This window comes from Zalophus californianus, chromosome X (assembly GCF_009762305.2).
Source record: "Zalophus californianus isolate mZalCal1 chromosome X, mZalCal1.pri.v2, whole genome shotgun sequence".
Taxonomy (NCBI): Eukaryota; Metazoa; Chordata; class Mammalia; order Carnivora; family Otariidae; genus Zalophus; species Zalophus californianus.
Genome location: NC_045612.1, coordinates 52,488,657 through 52,509,326, shown reverse-complemented (window position 1 = coordinate 52,509,326; position 20,670 = coordinate 52,488,657). Strand labels below are relative to the sequence as shown.

The 20,670-nt window shown below is 36.0% G+C and overlaps 2 protein-coding genes across 7 annotated transcripts in view; both read left to right on the top strand.

Annotated features, from left to right (window-relative positions):
* Window positions 1-20,670, top strand: part of DIAPH2 (diaphanous related formin 2) — a 956,101-nt gene that overhangs the window by 86,016 nt on the left and 849,415 nt on the right. The window lies entirely within an intron of this gene.
* LOC113930284 (L-lactate dehydrogenase A chain-like) lies at window positions 6,737-8,262 on the top strand. 2 transcript variants are annotated; one of them, XM_027607477.2, is made up of 2 exons: window positions 6,737-7,647; window positions 7,917-8,262. In XM_027607477.2, exons 1-2 carry the CDS (start codon window positions 6,961-6,963, stop codon window positions 8,070-8,072), a joined length of 843 nt encoding a protein of 280 aa, XP_027463278.1. In that variant the 5' UTR covers window positions 6,737-6,960; the 3' UTR covers window positions 8,073-8,262. The 2 variants fall into 2 exon arrangements, with proteins under 2 accessions (XP_027463278.1, XP_027463277.1); XM_027607476.2 differs by having other exon boundaries at window positions 6,737-8,073.

Genomic DNA, 20,670 nt, shown 5'->3' with positions numbered 1-20,670 from the left:
TTTCTTTTGGAGTGTATTTTACCAAAGTAGTGAGATGATTAAGATCAGGTGATGAGAATTTAGCTATGGTAAATATTTTTCCTGTTGGTTTTGGAAATGTTTTAGAACTGGAATATGCTTGTATATTTTGTCTTATTTATTTATTTATTTTTAAAGATTTTATTTATTTATTTGATAGAGAGCACACAAGTGGTGGGAGCGACAGGCAGAGGGAGAGGGCTAAGCAGCATCTCTGCTGAGCAGGGAGCCCGATGCGAGGCTCCATCTCAGGACCCTGGGATCATGACTTGAGCCGAAGGCAGATGCTTAACGACTGAGCCAGCCAGGCACCCCGTATATTTGTTTTAGAAAGTTTACTTATTTTTTTAGAGTTGTACCTATGTTTATGATTTTATGATTCAGTTTTTATGATTCTGATGAAATTGGGTGTTTTACCTCAATGTCTTAGGATGGCAGGGAGAGATTCCTAATAGGTTGGTTTATGCTAGCAGGAATACTTATTAATGCATCTCACTTTGATTTTAGTATCACTGAGCACATAGTATAATGAAAACAACCTTTGATGTGCAGTCAAGAGGCCTAGGTTTTTTGTCTTTGTTAGCTACTAATTAGCTGTATGATTTTGAGCAAGTCATGTAGTTTCTTTGAGCTTTAGTTATTAAATGGATAAATTGAAGTTATCGGTATACATTATTGTTTAAGGTTCTTTCTATTGCTGTCTTTTAGGATTTTTTTTTAAAGATTATTTATTTTAGAGAGAGAGAGAGCACATTAGTGGAAGGAGGGGCAGAGGGAGAGGGAAAGAGAGAAACCTAAGCAGATTCTGTGCTCAGCAGAGAGTCCAGCCCAGCTCAATCCCAGGCCCTGAGATAATGCCATGAGGTCTATATTGTAATTAAGAGGTACTTGTAAAATACCTTTTCTTCATGACTAAGCAGTCTGTATTTAGAGAACAGGGCAGAAAACATTATCTTTAACATTATCAAGTACCATAGTATTCAGAATAGTGAATGTATTTAATATTTGTTTTGCTTTTAAAAGTTGAGTTAGTCCTTTTTTTTTCTTTTTTAATTTATGCGACATCCAGGGGCAAAAAGCCATTAATCTTTTGGGATAATTTCAAACATCAGCAAATATTTCTTTCGTGCTTATTATGTGCCAAGAACTGTGTTAGCTTCATTGATGACTGGAAAATAAGGATAAGGTCTTACAGTTTTACTAATATATGTGGAAAGAATCAATCCTTAGATTGTGCATGCTGATTGTAAGTGTTGTAGGGATTCTTAAGCTGGAGAGAAGTAGGGGTAGAGTAATTAGAGGGAAACTCCATGGAAATTTCTGGACTTAAGCTGGACTTTTAAGAATCCTTAGTTTTGATGGCTGGGATTTGATAAGGGAGATGAGACAACAAAGAAGCTCTCAGATTGTGAAAATAATAGTTGATGCAAAGACCTAGAGAAAAAACCAAACTGTGGGTAGGGAGCAGAGAAGAGGCAAGCAAGAAATGAAATTGACTTTGTTGGAACAAAGAACGTATATTGGAAAGCTTGAAAAATCAAGTTGAAAGAGGATCTTGGAAGTCCAGGTAGAAGATTAAAAGTTAGCTTGAATAAGGAAGTGACATGAGGAAAGCAGGGTTTAAGAAAAATAAATTTGATAGTAGTAGGTAGGCTGGATTAGGCCAATGGTTCTCAAATTAGAAGGCATATAGAAGTGAGTTTTGTCCCTCATGGGGTCTAGGATAGGGCCAAGAACTCTGCATATTTATCAAGCACCATGGGAGATCCTTTTAAGGTAGGCGGAAGAGCATACTTTGAGAAATACTGGATTAGGATAAGAGAGATTTGTTTCCAGGGCTACCTAGGAGAATTTTGTGTAAATCAGTGAGGACCTGTATTAAACTGGGGCTAGATGTACGAGGGTGGGGTTAAATAGAATTTTGGGCTATAAAGGAATCTTGAGCTTATTTTAATGTGGGCTTAAGCTAGCCTGGTCTCTGCATGGCTTATGCCAGAGCTGGTGAAATATTACTGATTTCTTCATATCCGGTGGAGTTGAAGTTCTGTTGATTATTTCTCTTAGAGACTCAACTCTCTCCCCTAATTACTCATACTGTTGCTTCCTTAGTTGGGACTCATCGTTAAACATACCTGTAATGGCCGTAGCCTCCTAAGTAGTCTTCTGGTATTCACTCTCTCACCCTGGCCATGCATGTTCTACACTGTTACACAGATCATGCTGATTCCCCCACTTAAAACTTTCAAATGGCTTCCTATTGCCCTTTGTGATCTTATCCCTGTTCCTTTTTCTAATTTCATCTCCATCTCCATTCTTACATGTGCCTGTCGTCTATTTGTACAAGAACACTTGGCAATTCCTTAACATCCTACCCTTTAATACTCCTAAATCAAGTATATTCTATTTCTTTGAGCCAGAATGCCCTTTTCTTCTTTAGGGTGCCTAGAAAGTTCTTAAATATCTATCAAGATGAAGCTTGTCAGTCTTAGGAGAATTTATCTTAGATAACTCCTTCCTTACCATAGTACCACTATACAGCTATATTACAATATTGAACATATTTTATTATAATAAATCATTTACATGTCTTTCTTCCCCAGTGAACTAGCTCATTTACTCAAAATACTAGGTCTAATGGAAAAGAGAGGTAAACATTGGCCTTATAGGTACAGTGTAGTAAATGGTTGCAAAGTGGCAGGCCAACAGGCTCTATATGGTTCATGGAAAAGTTTCATCTTGTCTGAGAGTGTTTTTGAAAGACAGTGCGTAATTAGATGGATATTTATGATTGATCTTCAATATAAACTATTTTACACTCATGTCTTATCTATGAACTGCTTCTCACATTGGAATTTGTATCACATCCATATCCTGCAATAAAGGGAGGAAACTATGGGAATCAGTTTCTAGAGGAAATGATGATTAGTTCTAGAGTTTAGATGGGACGGGTGCCTTAATGGGGAAGATTTTTCTTTGTTGTTTTTTTGAGACTAGAGAGGAGTGAGAAAACAATCATTAAAATCACTCTGGTGGAAAGTCAGGTACAAGGGGGCTTATTTCTCCTGGTCTCATTAGTCTTCAGAAGATGAGAAGTATGTGTTCATTGAGAAAATTGGCAGATAAGGATTTCATAAGTGTTCCAGAAAGAATACATTGTAGAAATAACCACTTTAAGTATTATGGTTGCCTAGAGATTATATATATTGGTCAAAAAATAAGTCCTATAAAAACCGGATTGAAATTAGAAAGAATATGTAATGAACTAGGTCTGCATGACCCTGTCTTTTCTTTTGCCTCTCTAATGTTGATTAGAAGCAAAAATGGGGGCATTTGAAACCTTACTGTCAGCCTTATTTTTCATTATTCTCCTTTATAAATTTGCTTTAAAAATCAGACTGGAAAACTGCCTGTTGTTACCTGAACGTAACCACCCCCTCAGCCTCATGCAGTCTTTCTTCTGACTTTCTGACTTTGCTCATCCTGTGATCTCTTTTTTGCATAGCATTTTTTTTTCTTTTGTCAACATTCTACCCATCCTCCACAGCCCTCCCTGAAGCCTGTTCTGACTGCTACCGCTAAGTCATCCCCCTCAATTTCTACCTAGTAATTTATATGAACTTCTGTAGCACTTTAACTCTCTTAAGGAATCACTTTCTGCTTTATCTTATACTTTCTATTACATGTTGCATGTTACAGGATAACAATACTAAAATCAGGATGATATTGAAGTTTATGTTTATATTTAATGCATTTAATGTGCAAAGAGGCTTGCAAGTAGTAGGTCTAAATTACAGTTTTTGCTAAATGTATTCAGTTCTATAAAATGCTTGGTATGAAGAACATAAAAATGGGAAGATTACATGGTAAAATGAGATAAGACTATGAGCAGCCTCTTTTTTTTGGTAAGTATTCAAGATGTGTGCTATTTGATAGGATTTATTCTAGATCGAGAATGTTGAGAAAGATTCAGTTAGATGGAAAAAGGAGAATGCTTTGCTGTGTATTGGAAGCTACACGTTACATAGTATAGATTATTGTTGGGCCTTTAGAAAAAAATAAATTCATATGTGATCTCAATATAATATTGACAAGATTATTTTAAAGATTTTATAAAATAGTTGAGGGTATGTTATAGATACAATCTATGAAGGGAAATGATAAAATATTTTCCTGTAGGTATCTTAAAATAGCAAAAGAGAATTGGAACAGGGTAGAGATAGAAAGAACTGAATGAAGTTTTCAATGTCTTCTGGTTTTAAATAAGTGTACAACTTTTTGAACCAAAATAAATTGTTTTTATTATTTATTAACACATTGCATAAAACAGATTTAGAAAACAGCTAAAATGATTGATTCGATTTCATTGCAAGCCAGGAACAATTTATCCACAGGTGGAAAAATCACCGTTCTTCTGTGGGGAAAAAAAAGTAAGAATGGCATGATTATATATGATAATTGGAAAATAGAATTATAATGACCAGACCTTATAATGTTAAATATAAGGGAATTTAGCAACATAAATAGTTGAGTGCTTAGGGCAATAGTAGGGTGTTTTTGGAAAAATGTTTGTTTAGGCATCAGAAAGACCTGAATTTGAACCCTTGATTCGCCACTCATTCATTCATTCCCTGTGATCTTGTTAACCTCTCTAACCACAGTTTCATTTTTTTTTTTAATGAAAGGTTATCTATTACATGCCAGGTACTATTCTAGGTGCTTGAATGATGAACCATACAGATAAATTCCTCATGGAGCTTACATTCTAGCTGGGGAGACAGACATGACACATAACAAATTTAATGGCAAGTGGTGGTAAGTGCTGTGAAAGAAAAATAAAAAAGTAAATGAGAAAGCTGAGAGTGATCAGGGATGTGCTATTTCAGACAGGTGAGCTCTCTGTGCAGTGAGATTTGAACAGAGACATGAATGAAATTGGGGAGAGCCATGTAAATATTTAGGGAAGAATTTTATAGGCAGAGAGAACATCACGTACCATGGCTTTGAGGCAGGAGTGTGCCTTGAGTATTTGAAGAATAGCAAAGAGGCTAGTGTGGTTGGAGTGGGGTTGAACAAGGGGAGGTATGGGCATATTTAATAACCAACCACAAGAGCTAGTTAAGGTGACTAAAAACATAGGTTAAATGTAGTAGTGGGTTGTAAATTTGGAAAGGTAGGTTAAGGTCATTTTAGGAGGGATATGCTGAGGAGTTGTGCTTTAATAGAGAGGAATCATGGAAGGTTTTGAGCAATGGAATGGCAAAATCTGAGCTATATATGGGGAAGATTAATTGAGCAGTAGAAATAGGAGAGATTAAATTTTTTTTTAAAAAAATAGGTTAGGAACAGATATATCTTTGTTTGTCCTAATTGGGACATGGAGACCTTAGGCCCTGACTGAAGAATATTTTAGGATCTTTTTCACAAAACAGAGCCAAATAAATTTATTCTCTCATGCTGGTGAAGAAGGTCAAACTGAATGAATGTTCCTATTAAAGTATAAACTTATGGTCAGGCTCAAAGTAATATACTCATAATGCTATTGATGCTTTCCTTATTATAAGCCCCCTAGTAATCATAATATCCATAAAATACCACTAACCCTGACAGTATGTACTTGTCGGCTGTTAAGCTGCTGTTGCATTATTAAATTGAAATTTTGTTTACTAATTGAATAGTATCTTAATGATTACTTCATGTAATGTTGTACTTGTGTCAGCCTGATTATTTGAATATACCCTATGAAAAAAGATCAAATCTTTGTGTTTTCTTTTAATAATTGTATAGTCCAGAAGGGGGAGACAAAACATTGATTATTGGAGTTTGAAGTAGCTGCTTCATGATAAAACATGGCTTTCTCACACTCCAATTTGATTGTTTTTCTTATGGGCTTAGAAATCTTAGAGAAGTTGCTACTATAAAACATTTAGTTTTATGGGGGTGACCATTTTGTTAAAAATCTCAATTCAATCAGAATAAAAATAATCAATGCAATTATTTTTAACTACTATATGTAAAGTAGAAAAACTCATTTGGTATTCAGATGAAAATAAGACCTGAGACTGTTTAATGATGGTATATTATAAGTGATCTTTTCAAAATAGCATGAGCACTATTAAAGTTTCAATTTCAGTCTTTTCTAATTTCACATTCATTATTATGTTCAGTGAGTAGCTATCTTCCCATTTCCTTATGTTTTAATACTGCAAGCGAGCTTATGTGTTATACTTGTTTAGGATAGAAGTATCCATATATGTTTTGAAAAGTTTATTAAAATCTCCATTCACTTTTAGAACAGTTTCTTATCAGTCCCTTCCCTTCCACTGCATTGTCACAAATTATATTATTTCATCATGCTAGATTAAATTTATTGTTTAAGGAATGCTAAGATAACAGTAGAATATAAAATATTAGTAAGTCATTATACCTCGGGCATTTGGAAACATCTAAGACAGAATGAATATTGACTTTATGTTTAGACATACATTTTGTAAGTTGATTGCATTAATGAGTATGGGGTGGTTATGTTTTATTATATATCCTGATACTAGAAACAAGAAGATAAAACTTTTCATTCAGGATTCTGCACTGCAAATTTATTTTCTGTGTATTTAAATTGCAATCATGGTAGAAATTTCTGTTGATGACATTTCTTTGTGTATATAGTCAGGTAAAATAATACATTTAAAATATGATGCTTGATATGACTTTTAAAGCACCTGTAGTGATTGAAGGGACAACATAAGATGGCAGCATAAGAAGATCTGAACTCACCTCTTCCCACACCACATCTAAAGCTACGAATAGAACAGTTCCTTCTGAAAAAGACTGGAAAACTAGGTGAAAATCTCCTTCAAAACACAGCAGACTGGATACAACCTCGCGTGCCGCTGACGCCCGCCTGCCCAACGTGCACTCCTGATTCCTTTTGGTTCTAAGTCCAAAATGGCAACTCTCAAAGATCAGCTGATTCAGAATCTTCTTAAGGAAGAACATACCCCCCAGAATAAGATTACAGTTGTTGGGGTTGGTGCTGTTGGCATGGCTTGTGCCAGCAGTATCTTAATGAAGGACTTGGTAGATGAACTTGCTCTTGTTGATGTCATGGAAGACAAACTGAAGGGAGAGATGATGGATCTCCAGCACGGCAGCCTTTTCCTTAGAACACCAAAAATTGTCTCTGGCAAAGATTATAATGTGACTGCAAACTCCAAGCTGGTTATTATCACAGCTGGGGCACATCAGCAAGAGGGAGAAAGCCGTCTTAATTTGGTCCAGCGTAACGTGAACATCTTTAAGTTCATCATTCCTAATATCGTAAAATATAGCCGAAACTGCAAGTTGCTTGTCGTTTCCAAGCCAGTGGATATCTTGACCTATGTGGCTTGGAAGATAAGTGGCTTTCCCAAAAACTGTGTTATTGGAAGTGGTTGCAATCTGGATTCAGCCCGGTTCTGTTACCTAATGGGGGAAAGACGGGGAGTTCACTCATTAAGCTGTCACGGGTGGGTCCTTGGGGAGCATGGAGACTCCAGTGTGCCTGTATGGAGTGGAGTGAACGTTGCTGGTATCTCTCTGAAGAATCTGCACCCTGACTTAGGCACTGATGCAGATAAGGAACAGTGGAAAGAGGTTCACAAACAGGTGGTTGACAGTGCCTATGAGTTGATCAAACTGAAAGGCTACACTTCCTGGGCCATTGGACTGTCTGTGGCAGATCTGGCCGAAAGTATAATGAAGAATCTTAGGCGGGTGCATCCAATTTCCGCTATGATTAAGGGTCTCTATGGAATTAAAAATGATGTCTTCCTTAGTGTCCCTTGCATCTTGGGACAGAATGGAATTTCAGATGTTGTGAAGGTGACTCTGACTTCTGAGGAGGAGGCCCATTTGAAGAAGAGTGCAGATACACTTTGGGGGATCCAAAAGGAGCTGCAGTTTTAAAGTTTTCTAATGTACCACTTCACTGTCTAGACTACAGCAGGATTTTAGTTGGAGGTTGTGTATATTGTCCTTATTATCTGATCTGTTACTCAAGTAATATTAAAATGGCCTAAGGAAAAAAAAAAAAAAAACACAGCAGACTGAAACACACCATGAGTGATTCTGTGAAAAAGTCCTATTTACTTGTGTTGGAGCTTTAGTCCAAGGGTCAGACTTCAGGATTGCCACCCATCTACAGGCTGTGGAGCTGCTCTCAAGGAATGTAGTCTAGGAGAAGCCATCTTTGCACTCTCCTTTAGCCTCACTATATCTCACTGGTACCTCCCAGGAAAGAGCTTATACATTCCTTTGAAGCCACGATTTTTACAATTGTCACCCAGGGGACACCTCCAGATTGCCTGGTCTGGGTTTATGCCAGGGTTTATGATTGTGGTCCTAGAGGACTGTTTATATTTATACACTTTAAAAGCTGCTACCTGATGGTCTGGATTCCAGGTAGCCTGAGTCTAGGTGCTGACTGAGATCACTTCTGGAACACTGACAGGTACTGGCACATCCTCAACATTGAGACCTATTAAGAATAAATCAGTCTACTGAGACAATCACAAAGGTTCAAGAAACAACCAAGAGCTATGGCAAGGTTTACTTATTTATTTATTTATTAAGATTTTATTTATTTATTTGTCAGAGAGAGAGAGAGCACAAGCAGGGGGAGCAGCAGGCAGAGGGAAAAGCAGGCTCTTTGCCAAGCGAGGAGCACGATGTGGGACTCGATCCCAGGACCCTGGCATCATGACCTGAGCCAAAGGCAGACACTTAACTGACTGAGCCACTCAGGTGTCCCACTATGGCAAGGTTTAAAGATTAGGTTAATCTCCTACATGAGAACACTCCCTCAAGACTGGAAGAGGTAGTTGTTTTGCTTAATACATAGAAACAGATTTAAGCAAAATGAGGAAACAGAGGAATATGTTGCAAATAAGAGAACAAGATAAAACCTCAGAAAAAAAATCTTAAAGAAAGGTAGATGAGTAATTTACTTGATGAAGAGTTCAAAGAAAAGGTCATACACCTGAACAGACAGTTCAGGAAAAATTTGTTCCTAGACAGGAGCCAACCATTTCTACCTATTACATCATACCAGAATTCTTGTCATGATGCTAATCTAGGTATGTAGACTGAGGTATGAGATTCACATTTTTCTAACTGTAAAGCAGTTTCATAGGCAAATATTATTGATGATGTTGAGTAAGAAAAGTGACATTTTAGCCAATATTTATTCCATTCTTAAACCAAATTTGAAACTTCTTGGGAAAAAAGATTATTTTAAAGGGATATTGTTATGCACACACATCTTGAAATTATTTGATTAGCTCCTGTATGTTCTCCACTTCATTGCAATTAATTGAGGGAACATTGTTATTAAAAGGAATTGCAGCAAAAACTTACTAAAACAACAAAGTAAAGGGCATAAAGAGGCTCATCGAACTTGGGAGAAGATTGGATGAACACTGTGAGAGCTTTAACCAGCAGACAGAAAATATAAGAAACTACCAAACAGAAGTCACAGGGCTGAAGAGTATAGTAGCTAAACTGAAAAATACACTAGAGGGGTTCAACATGATTTTAAAAAGCAAAGATAGCTTAAGGAACCCATAGAGCAACATCAAGTGGAATAACATTTGCATTATAGGGGTCCCAGGAGGAGAAGAGAGAGAAAGGGGCAGAAAACTTTTTTGAAGAAATAATGGCTGCAAACATTCTTAACTGGGAGAAGAAAACAGACATTCAGAACCAGGAAGCTCAGAGTTCCAAATAAGAAACCAAATAGATCCACATGAAGGCACATCATATTAAAATGTCAAAAGTTAGAATTTTAAAAAGCAAGAGAAAAAACAAGTTGTTTCATATAAGAGAAACCCCATGAGAGTAACAGCAGATTTTTCAGCAGAAACTCTGCAGGCCAGAAGGGAGTGTAGTGACATATTCAAAGTGCTGAAAGGGAGTAATTTCCAGCCAAGAATATTCTATCTGACAAGGTGTTACCATTTAGATTTTCCAGATAGGCAAAAGCTAAAGGTGTTCATAACCATCAAATCAGCTTTATAAGAAATGTTAAAAGGGCTTCTGTAAGTTGAAAGGAAAGGGTATGAATTAGTAATAAGAAAACGTGAAAATACAAATCTCATTGGCAAAGGTAAATATATAGTAAAGGTAGTATATTAATTACTTATAAAATTAGTATGGAGGTTGAAAGACAAAAGTAGTAAAAATAACTAGAACTACTGTAATCAAGGGATATACAAAATCAAAAAGATGTAAAACGTGACATGAAAAACAAAATGGGGAGGAGGGAAGTAAAAATGTAGCATTTTAGAATGATTAAAACTTATGTTGCTGTCAACTCAAAATAGACTGTTATATATATGGGCTCTTGTAAGTGAGGCTTATTCTAACCACAAAGTAAAAATCTAGATTAGATACACAGAAGTACATAAAAAAGGAATCTAAGCATAACAGTTAAGAAAGTAATCAAACCATAAGGGAAGAGAACCAGAAACAATGAACAAAACAGCAATAAGTACATACCTATCAATAATTACTTTAAATGTAAATGGTCTAAATTCTCCAGTCAAAAGACATAGAATAGCTGAATGGGATAAAAATGTAAGACCCATCTATATCTTGCCTACAAGAGACTCACTTCAGATATAAAGACTCACACAGATGAAAGTGAAGCGATGGAAAAAGATGTTCCATGCAAGTGGAAACTAAAAGAAAACTGGAGTAGTTATACTTTTTTTAGGCAAAATAAACTAAAAGAGAGTGTAATAAAATACAAAGAAGGGCACTATGTAATGATTAAGTGATCAATCCAACAACAGGATATGACATTTGTAATATTTATGTAAATATTTATGTACCCAACATAGGAGCACCTAAATATATAAAGGAGATATTAACTAAAGGGAGAAGTTGGCAGCAATAAAATAATAGTAAGGATATTAAAACCCCATTTATGTGAATGGATAGATCATCTAGACAGAAAATCAATAAGGAAATATTGGCCTTAATGGATACATTAGACAGATGAACTTAATAGATATAAACAGAATGTTCCATCCAAAACCAGAATGTACATTTTTTTAAAAGATTTATTTATTTGAGAGAGCAAGAATGAGAGAGAGAGAGAGAGAGAGAGAGTACATGAGAGGGGGTAGGGTTAGAGGGAGAAGCAGGCTCCTCGCTGAGCAGGGAGCCCGATGTGGGACTCGATCCAGGGACTCCAGGATCATGACCTGAGCTGAAGGCAGTCGCTTAACCAACTGAGCCACCCAGGCGCCCTAGAGTGTACGTTTTTTTAAATGCTCATGGAAAATTCTCCAGGATAGATCATAAGTTAGGTCACAAAACAAGTCTCGATAAATTTAATAAGTTGAAATCATATCAACTGTCTTTTTTGACTACCACAGTGGTATGAAATTAGAGATCTATTACAATTAGAAAACTGGAGAAATCACAAAAATGTGGGGATTAAGCAGCATACTACTGAACAACCAGTGGGTAAACAAAAGAAACCAAGGGAGAAAAAAAAATACCTCGGTGACAAATGAAAATAAAAACATAACATACTATGGGATGCAGCAAAAAGTGGTTCTAAGAGGGAAGTTCCTAGAGATACTGGCCTACCTTAAAAAGCAAAAAAACCTCAATCTAACTTTCCACCTAAAAGAACTAGAAAAAGAACAAATGACACCCAATGTTAGTAGAGAGAAGGAAACAACAAAAATCAGAGTGGAAGTAAATGAAATAATGACTAAAATGAAAAAAAGATCAATTAGATCAATGAAACTAACAGCTGGTTCTTTGGAAAGATAAAAAAATTGGCCAACATTTAGGTGACTCACCAGTCAGAAAAGAAAGAACTCCAATAAATAAAATCAGAAATGAAAGTTGTTATAGCTAATACTGCAGAAATACAAAGGATTGTAAGAGACTACCATGAACAATTACATGTCAACAAACTAGGTAACCCAGAAGAAATGGATAATTTTCTTGCAATGTACAGTCTTCTAAAAACTGACTTATAAAGAAATAGAAAATCTGAATAGATCAATTACTAGTAAGGAGATTGAATCAGTAATCAAAAACCTGCCAACAAAGAAAAGTCTTACGACCAAAGAAAAGTCTTAAGACCAGATGGCTTCATAGGTGAATTCTTCCAAACACTTAAAGAAGATTTAATACCTGTCAAGAATTGAGGTGAAGGGAAAGCTTCCAAACTCATTTTAATGAGGTTAGCAATATCCAGGTACCAAAACCAGCCAAAAGGATACCACAAAGAAAGAAAATTACAGTTCCAATATCCCCAATGAGCATAGATGCAAAAATCCTCAACCAAATACTAGCAAACCAATACACCATGATCAAGTGGTATTTATTTCAGGAATGCAAGGATGATTCATCATCCTCAAATCAGTATGTGTGATATACCACATTAACAAATGAAGGATAAAAATCATATGATCATATCACTTAACATATGTTTATGATAAAAACTCTCACCAAAGTAGGTATATAGGGAATGTACCTTAACATAATAAAGACTATATGACAAGTCCACAGCTAATTTCACATTTAATTGTGAAAAAGGAAAACTTTTCCTCTAACATCTGGAATAAGACAAGGATGTCCCCTCTCTCCACTTTTATTCAGTACAACATTAGAAATCCTAACCAGAGCAATTTGGCAAGAAAAATAAAGAAAAAGCATCCAGATTGGAAAGGAAGAAATAAAACTGTCACTATTTGCAGATGACATGATTTTATATATAGAAAAACCTAAAAAGACTCTACCAAAAAACTGTTAGAAGTAATAATTTGCTGGGTACAAAATCAATATACAAAAAATGTTGCTTTTCTATATATTAACAACTAACTGTCAAAAAGAATTGAGGATACAATCCTATTTACAATTGCATCAAAAAGACTAAAATACCTAGGAATAAATTTAACCAGGAGGTGAAGGCCTGCTTACTGAATACTGTAAAACATTGATGAAATTGAAGACACAGATAAATGGAAATATATCCCATGCTCATGGATTGAAAGAATATTAAAATGTCCATCTTACCCAAAAGAATCTACAGATTCAGTGTAATCCCTATCAAAATCCCAATGGTATTTTTCACAGAAATAGAACAAACAGTCCTTTAATTTGCATTGAACCACAAAAGAACCGAAGTAGCCAAAGCAATTTTGAGAAAGAACAAAGCTGGAAGTATCACACTACCTGACTTCAAACGTACTGCAAAGCTATAGTAATGAAAGCAGTATGGTGCTGGCATAAAAATAAGCACATAGATCAATGGAACAGAATAGAATTCTCAAATAAATTCATGCATCTGTGGTTAATTAATTTATGACAAAGGAGGCAAGAACATACAATGGGGAAAGGACAGTCTTTTCAATAAATGGTGTTGGGAAAACTGGACAGCCACATGCAAAGGAATCAGATTACTGTCTTACACCATACACAAAAATTAGTTCAAAATGGTTTAAAGACTAAAGACCTGAAGCCATGAAACTCCTAGAAGAAGGCAGACTTGGTAAGTTCCTTGACATTGGTCCTGGTGATGATTTTTTGGATCTGACTCTAAAAGCAAAGACAATAAAAGTGAAATAAACAAGTGGGACTACATCAAACAAAAAAACTTCTGCACAACCATCAACAAAATGGAAAGGCAACCTACAGAATAGGAGAAAATATTTGCAAATCATGTATCTGATAAGGGATTAATATCCAAAATTATAAAGAACTCATACAACTTAATAACAAAAACAGTCCTATTTAAAAAGTGGGCATATGGGACGACGCCTGGGTGGCTCAGTCGGTTAGGCATCTGCCTTCAGCTCAGGTCATGATCCCCGGGTCCCGGAATCGAGTCCCACAGTGGGCTCCTTGCTGAGTGGGGAGCCTGCTTCTCCCTCTGCCTGCTGCTCCCCTTGCTTGTGCTCTTCTCTCTCTCTGACAAATACATAAAATCTTAAAAAAAATAAAAATAAAAAATGAAAAGTGGGCATAGGATCTGAATAGAGATACAGATAGTGAATAAGCACGTAAAAAAGAGGCTCAACGGGCGCCTGGGTGGCTCAGTTGGTTAAGTGACTGCCTTCGGCTCGGGTCATGATCCTGGAGTCCTGGGATTGAGTCCCACATCGGGCTTCCTGCTCAGCAGGGAGTCTGCTTCTCCCTCTGACCCTCTTCCCTCTCGTGCTTTCTATCTCTCATTCTCTCTCTCTCTGAAATAAATAAATAAAATCTTTAAAAAAAAGGCTCAATATCACTAATCATCAGGGAAATGCAGATCAAAAGTATGGTGAGATATCATCTTACACTTGTTAGAATGGCTATTATCAAAAACACAAGAAATAACAAATGTTGGCCAAGATGTGGAGAAAGGGGAACTGTTGTGCATTGGTGGGTACTTAAATTGGTGTATCCACTATGGAAAACATTATGGATGTTCCTAAGAAATTGAAAACAAAACCACTGTATGGTTTAGTAATTCCACTTCTGAGTATTTATCCGAAGAAAATAAAAACACTTATTTGAGAAGATATATGTACATCTATGTTATTTGCAGCACTATTTATAATAGCCAAGATATGGAAATAACCCAAGTGTCCACTGATGGAAGAATGGATAAAGAAGATGTGGTGGGTATATATATAAAATGGAAAATTATTCAGCCATAAAAAAAGATCTTGCCATTTGTGGCACCCTGGATGGACCTTGAGGGTGTTATGCTAAGTGAAATAAGTCAGAGAAAGAAAAATACTGTACAATCTTACTTATATATGGAATCAAAAAACAAAACAATTGAAAAACTCATAGAGAACAGAATGGTAGTTGCCAGTGGGAATAGGTTTAGGGGGTGGGCTAAATGGGTAAAGGGGCCAACAGGTATAAATTCCTAGTTATAAATCCGTGGGGACATCATATCCAATATGGTGACTGTAGTCAATAGTATTGTACATATTTGAATGTTGCTAGGAGAGTAAATATTAAAAATTCTTATTGCCAGAAAAAAGAATTGTAACTTTGTAGAGTGACAGATGATAACTAGACTTACTGTGGTTATCATTTCCCAGCATATACAAATACCAAATTATTATGTTGTATACATGAAACTGATAAAATGTTATATGTCAATTTTATCTCAAAACAAAGAAAGCAGCCAGTATTTCATATTGCATTGATTTTTTTTTTTTTTACTTTTTAACCATGGCAAAATTTTTGATAGGCCATATAGCATGAGATAATTATATAGTAAGTGTTCTTTTGTGTTTATTTTTGTTATTAAGCAATGTATTCTGTATATTATGTATTCTTTAAAAGGTGTGTATAAAATTTGCTGTTGCCATTATAATATTTATAGTAGCGTGATATGGTGGTATTTTTTATGAGGCAATACTTTCTTAATCCAGGTAAACTTGTCAGGGGGAAATGTAGAAACAGTAAGATTATGATCAATATTAAAAACTTACTGTGTATCAGATTTTGGCCTTTTCTCATATATTTGGTTCCATTTCCCATTTTCGTTAATCAAGTTTCTTTTATCTGCTTATCTGTTAGGAAAGACTGGTTGAACCAAAATTAGCTCTTTTGAATGGGATGAGGATAGAATAGGATCATCTTAAAAAATGTCACCTTGGGAATAAAGTACTTTAGAGTTTTTAAGCCCTTTCACACATATTCTTATTTGAGCTATGTATTATATATATTTTTGTAGGTTTTTGCATCAATTTTTTAGGAAGAAAATCCTCAAATTCTTGGGATCTGGCTTTGTCCCATGGAGTCTTTCAAGTACTATATAGTAGCTAATGTATTTCCTATTAGTCATTAACAAATGTTCATAACTTGAATTCGCATCCAATTTATATGCTTGTATGAAATGCTTTGTGGGCCTGCATCTCTAAATAGTGGTCGTGTGACTAGTAATATGTAAGGTAATTTTTTTTTTACTGTGATCATTATAATTCAGATACCCAGATTAGTACATTCATTGCACATACTATTATATTTGTAACCACAATTACCTATCAAGACAATATAGAAAACTAAAATGAATTTTAAGACCATCAATCAAAGACCCCAAAAGCTTTCTATATTCAGTTATGCTGATGTATTTGTAAATTTTTACTAACCTATCATGGTTCCTTTCTGCAATGGACTTTTGATCTAAGAAAATAATTGCTTGTGCAGTGTAATTCTTGTGCATTGAATACAGTAACTTTTGTACACTTCAGGTAAATCATTTATTTTCATTGATGATGATGCTTTTTTGGCAAAGTGGTTTTGCATTCAGAGAGCTATTTTATAAAGTGATTGGTAACTCCATACTAGAGACATTGTGTGTGTGCGCGCGTGCGTGCGCATGCTTGAGCATGCCTGGCTGTCTGTATCTGTTTATCCATCTCTCTGCCTCTTAATGTTAAATGAGCTCATATAGGTTCCCTCTGTGTTTGAAAGCTGAGATGTTATAAGAGAACTGAGACTTTTCTTCTGAATTATTTCAGGTTTTCTTATTATGTGGAATGTTTTTATTTTCCACCCATTAACAGAGAAGGTGTATATTATGGGCTGAATTGTGTCCCCCAAAATTTTTATGTTGAGGTTCTAACCTCTGGTACCTCAGAATGTGACTCTTTTTGGAGATAGGGCCTTTAAAATAGGGTATTATGTTAAAATGATGCCATTAAGGTATGCCTTAATGCAACATAACTGGTGTCCTTATAAGAGGAAATGGGGACAAAGAAACACCAGGGCCTTTTTTACAGAGGAAAGACCATGTATTGTAATGAGCATTGGTTATTATATAAGACTGATGAATCACAGACCTGTACCCCTGAAACAAATAATACATTATATGTTAATTAATTGAATTTAAAATAAAAAAAGATTAAAAAAAAGCAAGACCATGTAAAGATACCGAGAGAAGGTGGCCATTTGTAAGCCAAGGAGAAAGGTCTCAGAAGAAACCAACTCTGTTGATACCTTGATCTTGGACTTCTAGCCTCCAAAACTGTTGGGAAATAAATTTTGGTTGTTGAAACCACCTACTCTGTGGTGTTTTGTTTTGATTTGTTTGGCAGCCCTAACCAACAAATGCAATATATAATATTCATTCTGTTCTATTTAACACTTAATAATAGCTAACCTTTAGAGATACCAAATGCCCGGAACTGTGCTAAGCAAGTTCTAAGTAAAAACTAATTCTCATAATAACTATCACCTCTGTTTTATAGATGAGGAAAGTGAGGCTTAGAAAAGCAAGTACATTGGGGTTACACAATAAGTAAGTGGGAGAATCAGGACTTGAACCCAGTCAGACTGACTTCAGAGCTTGGTTACTTAACCAAACCTAAATAAGAATTTGGTGAATTCCAGGTAGTTGTGGTTAATGAGCATCAGCATAGGTGCTTACCTACTCTAACATTGTTATTATTTAGTTCTTCACCTATTGCTAATAGATGATTATTTTCCCACCAGCTGGAGAATGCTTATAGACAAACCACAAACGTACTGAGAGCCCTGCCTATAGGAAAGCTACTCTATCAGAATTAAATACCTCTATCCAAATGTTGCTCTGTGGGCCAAAAATGACTGGGCAGACACATTCTTTGTGCTTTTGCAAGCAGGTAACATCAACTCAGATAGAGAGAACGTATTGAGCAACGTAAATGTGAGGAATGATATACAGCTTATTTATGAACCAACATAAATATTAGAAATAATCCCATTTTTTAGGGCGCCTGGGTGGCTCAGTCGGTTAAGCGACTGCCTTCAGCTCAGGTCATGATCCTGGAGTCCCGGGATCGAGTCCCACGTCGGGCTCCCTGCTCAGCGGGGAGTCTGCTTCTCCCTCTGACCCTCTTCCCCCTCGTGCTCTCTATCCCTCATTCTCTCTCTCTCAAATAAATAAATAAAATCTTAAAAAAAAAAATAATCCCATTTTTAGCAATGGCCTTTGATTTTTTTAAGCCATTTTCACTGTGTCTAAAATTCCATTAAGCATTGTGATTCTTCAAGTTTTATGTCATCAGTGTTCACCTTTCATATGCACTCTTGCCTTTTATAATTAATTTCAATTAAATGGTAGTTTTGTTTAATTAATATTGTGTAATTAAAATGCTTATAAGCTCTCATAGGGCAAGGACTATCTTAGTATACCTTAGACATTTTGAAATACATTAGTCTATACCAGCAATAAAATAATTAAACATTCTTTTGTCCAAACTCTACATATTCACAACTCTGCTGACATTGAACTACTGAAATTAGAGAACTGCTTTGATAATGCTTTCAAGAACAAAGGTCCTTTTCCACTGGAAATGCAGTCCAGCATCCTAAAATCCTATTTTTTCAAGAATAAACTAAATTTCTCCTACTGCAGTTTAGGTCCCTTTCCTTTTAATGTGTTTCCTATTTCCACTAAGGACAATTGTTTATCATCACCCATGCAGCCTCTCTTAAGTACCTGTAGATTTAAGTGGCCCTTCAGCTTTCTCTTCTCCCGTGTGCTTTAACTTTTGCATGTAGTGCTGCCTTCTTTTTAATTCCTTTTAGACTATACAGTTTGGGGCTTCAGAACTATAAGTGCTACTTGATAACATACCTGATCTAAATTTTACTATTTTCATTTTACTCAGTGTGTGTGTATATGTGCGCGCGTGTGTGCACACGCACGCAGTTCCTTTTAGTGGTGACACTGCTGTTGATAGTGATTGTGATTTTTCTATACAGATGTGAGTAAAAAATACTGAGGCCCCTCCATCTTTTCCTATTATCTAGGAAACTCCCAAAATAGTACTTCATCACACCAACTAGAAATATTCTGGATGTCTCACCTGGGGTTTTTCTCCAATTGCTTTTGCTCATATCGTGCTGTACAAAGTGAATCATACATACAACAAAGCTACCACACCAAAATGGATGCATATAGTATAAATTGTAATGTAGTGAAAATTACAGTGTTTAGAAGTAGAAGACCTGGAGTTTGGTTCATGGTTCTATCTCGTAATGGCTGAGTGATTTGAGGGGGAAACACCCATCCTTTTTTGAGCCCAAGGCTCTTTATATGTACCTATCCTGCCATCCTAATAGAACTACAAAGCACTTTATAAACTGTAAAACACAATGTGTTTTACAGTACTACATTGTTATGGTAATAATCAAAGAAATGAGTCTCATGGTAGTTCTTAATATACATTTTTGCAGGAAGGTATTGAACCACAGCTACTGCCAGCTGATAGTGACGCATGCATGCATTCATTACTTCATTCCACAGTGTCAGTGTAAAAGCCAGTTATACTTATAAATGTTTTTATGGATCTTCTATGAAATCCCCTAAACCAAAGACTACAGTTAAAGTCACCCTTTTTATGAAAAGGCACAAGCAACCATGAGGATTATCCCTCATTCTCCCATCTAAATATTAAAATTCCTGCATTTTACTGCATACCCATGGCATCCTTCTCATTTTGTTTGAACTATTTTCTTTAGCTGAATATTGTATATACTCTACAAATTAGGGATTAAATGACTACTTCCAAACTAAGGTCACATGAATTCAGAAGTGCGAAAGTTTCTGGAGTAGTATTTTGAGGTATGTGGTAGTAGTTAAGAATCTGCCTTTTTTCTTTTTAAGATTTATTTATTTGAGAGAGAGCGTGCATGGGGGGAGATGTTCAGAGAGAGAAGAAGAGGGAGAGGGAGAGAGAATCTAAGTATACTGTGTGTGGAGTTCAGAGCCCAATGCTGGGCTTGATCCCACGACCCTGAGATCACTACCTGAGCTGAAACCATGAGTAGGGCCCTTAACTAACTGTGCCACCCAGGTGCCCAAGGAGAGAGAGAATCTTAAGCAGGCTCCACGCCCAGTATGGAGCTGTGAGATCATGATCTGAGCCAAAATCAAGTCCATGCTTAACTGAGACACCCAGGCGCCCCACCCCCCTTTTTTAGTTGTGCTGAACGTTCAAATACAAAAGACCAGGTTTCCTTTAAACATGTTTTAAACCAAATAATGGTTTAAAGCAAATGCTTTTCAAATTCATTATTCTTATTCTAAGAGCAATACAGTATGTTTCAAAAAATTGGATAATGGAGTTAAGGAGAGAGAAAAAACCACACCCCCATAACCCTAACATAAACCACTGTTAGTAATTTGGTAACGATATCCAATCATTTTCTGCTGTGCAGATATACTTTTTTTTTCACTTAAAGATTTATAGAGAGAGCATGAATGGGAGGGGGAGAGGGATAGGGAGAGAGAATTGCAAGCAGACTCCGCATTGAGCACAGAGCCCAACGCGGGGCTTGATCCCAGGACCCTGAGATCGGGTTGGCTTGACCTGAAACCAAGAGTCCGTCATTTAACCAATTGTGCCACTCAGGCACCTCTGTATAGATATACTTTTAACATGGTTTCTACTACTCTTTGTAGCTATATTTTTCTTTTAGAAATGCATCCCTGTTTTATGATGAGGTAAACTGATACAGGTGGTTTTTGATAGATTATAGCTTCTGATAGCAAAGTAGTATTTTAATCATTCTTGGCACCCTAACTTCATTTAATTACAGTCTGATTACTGTAAACTCAGTATCTAGAGGCATTTGATGCCTTAAATAGTTCTGGCTTGATTT

Coding starts and splice junctions, on each gene's coding strand:
- LOC113930284 (XM_027607476.2), top strand. CDS start 6,961: ATGGCAACTCTCAAAGATCAGCTGATTCAGAATCTTCTTAAGGAAGAA.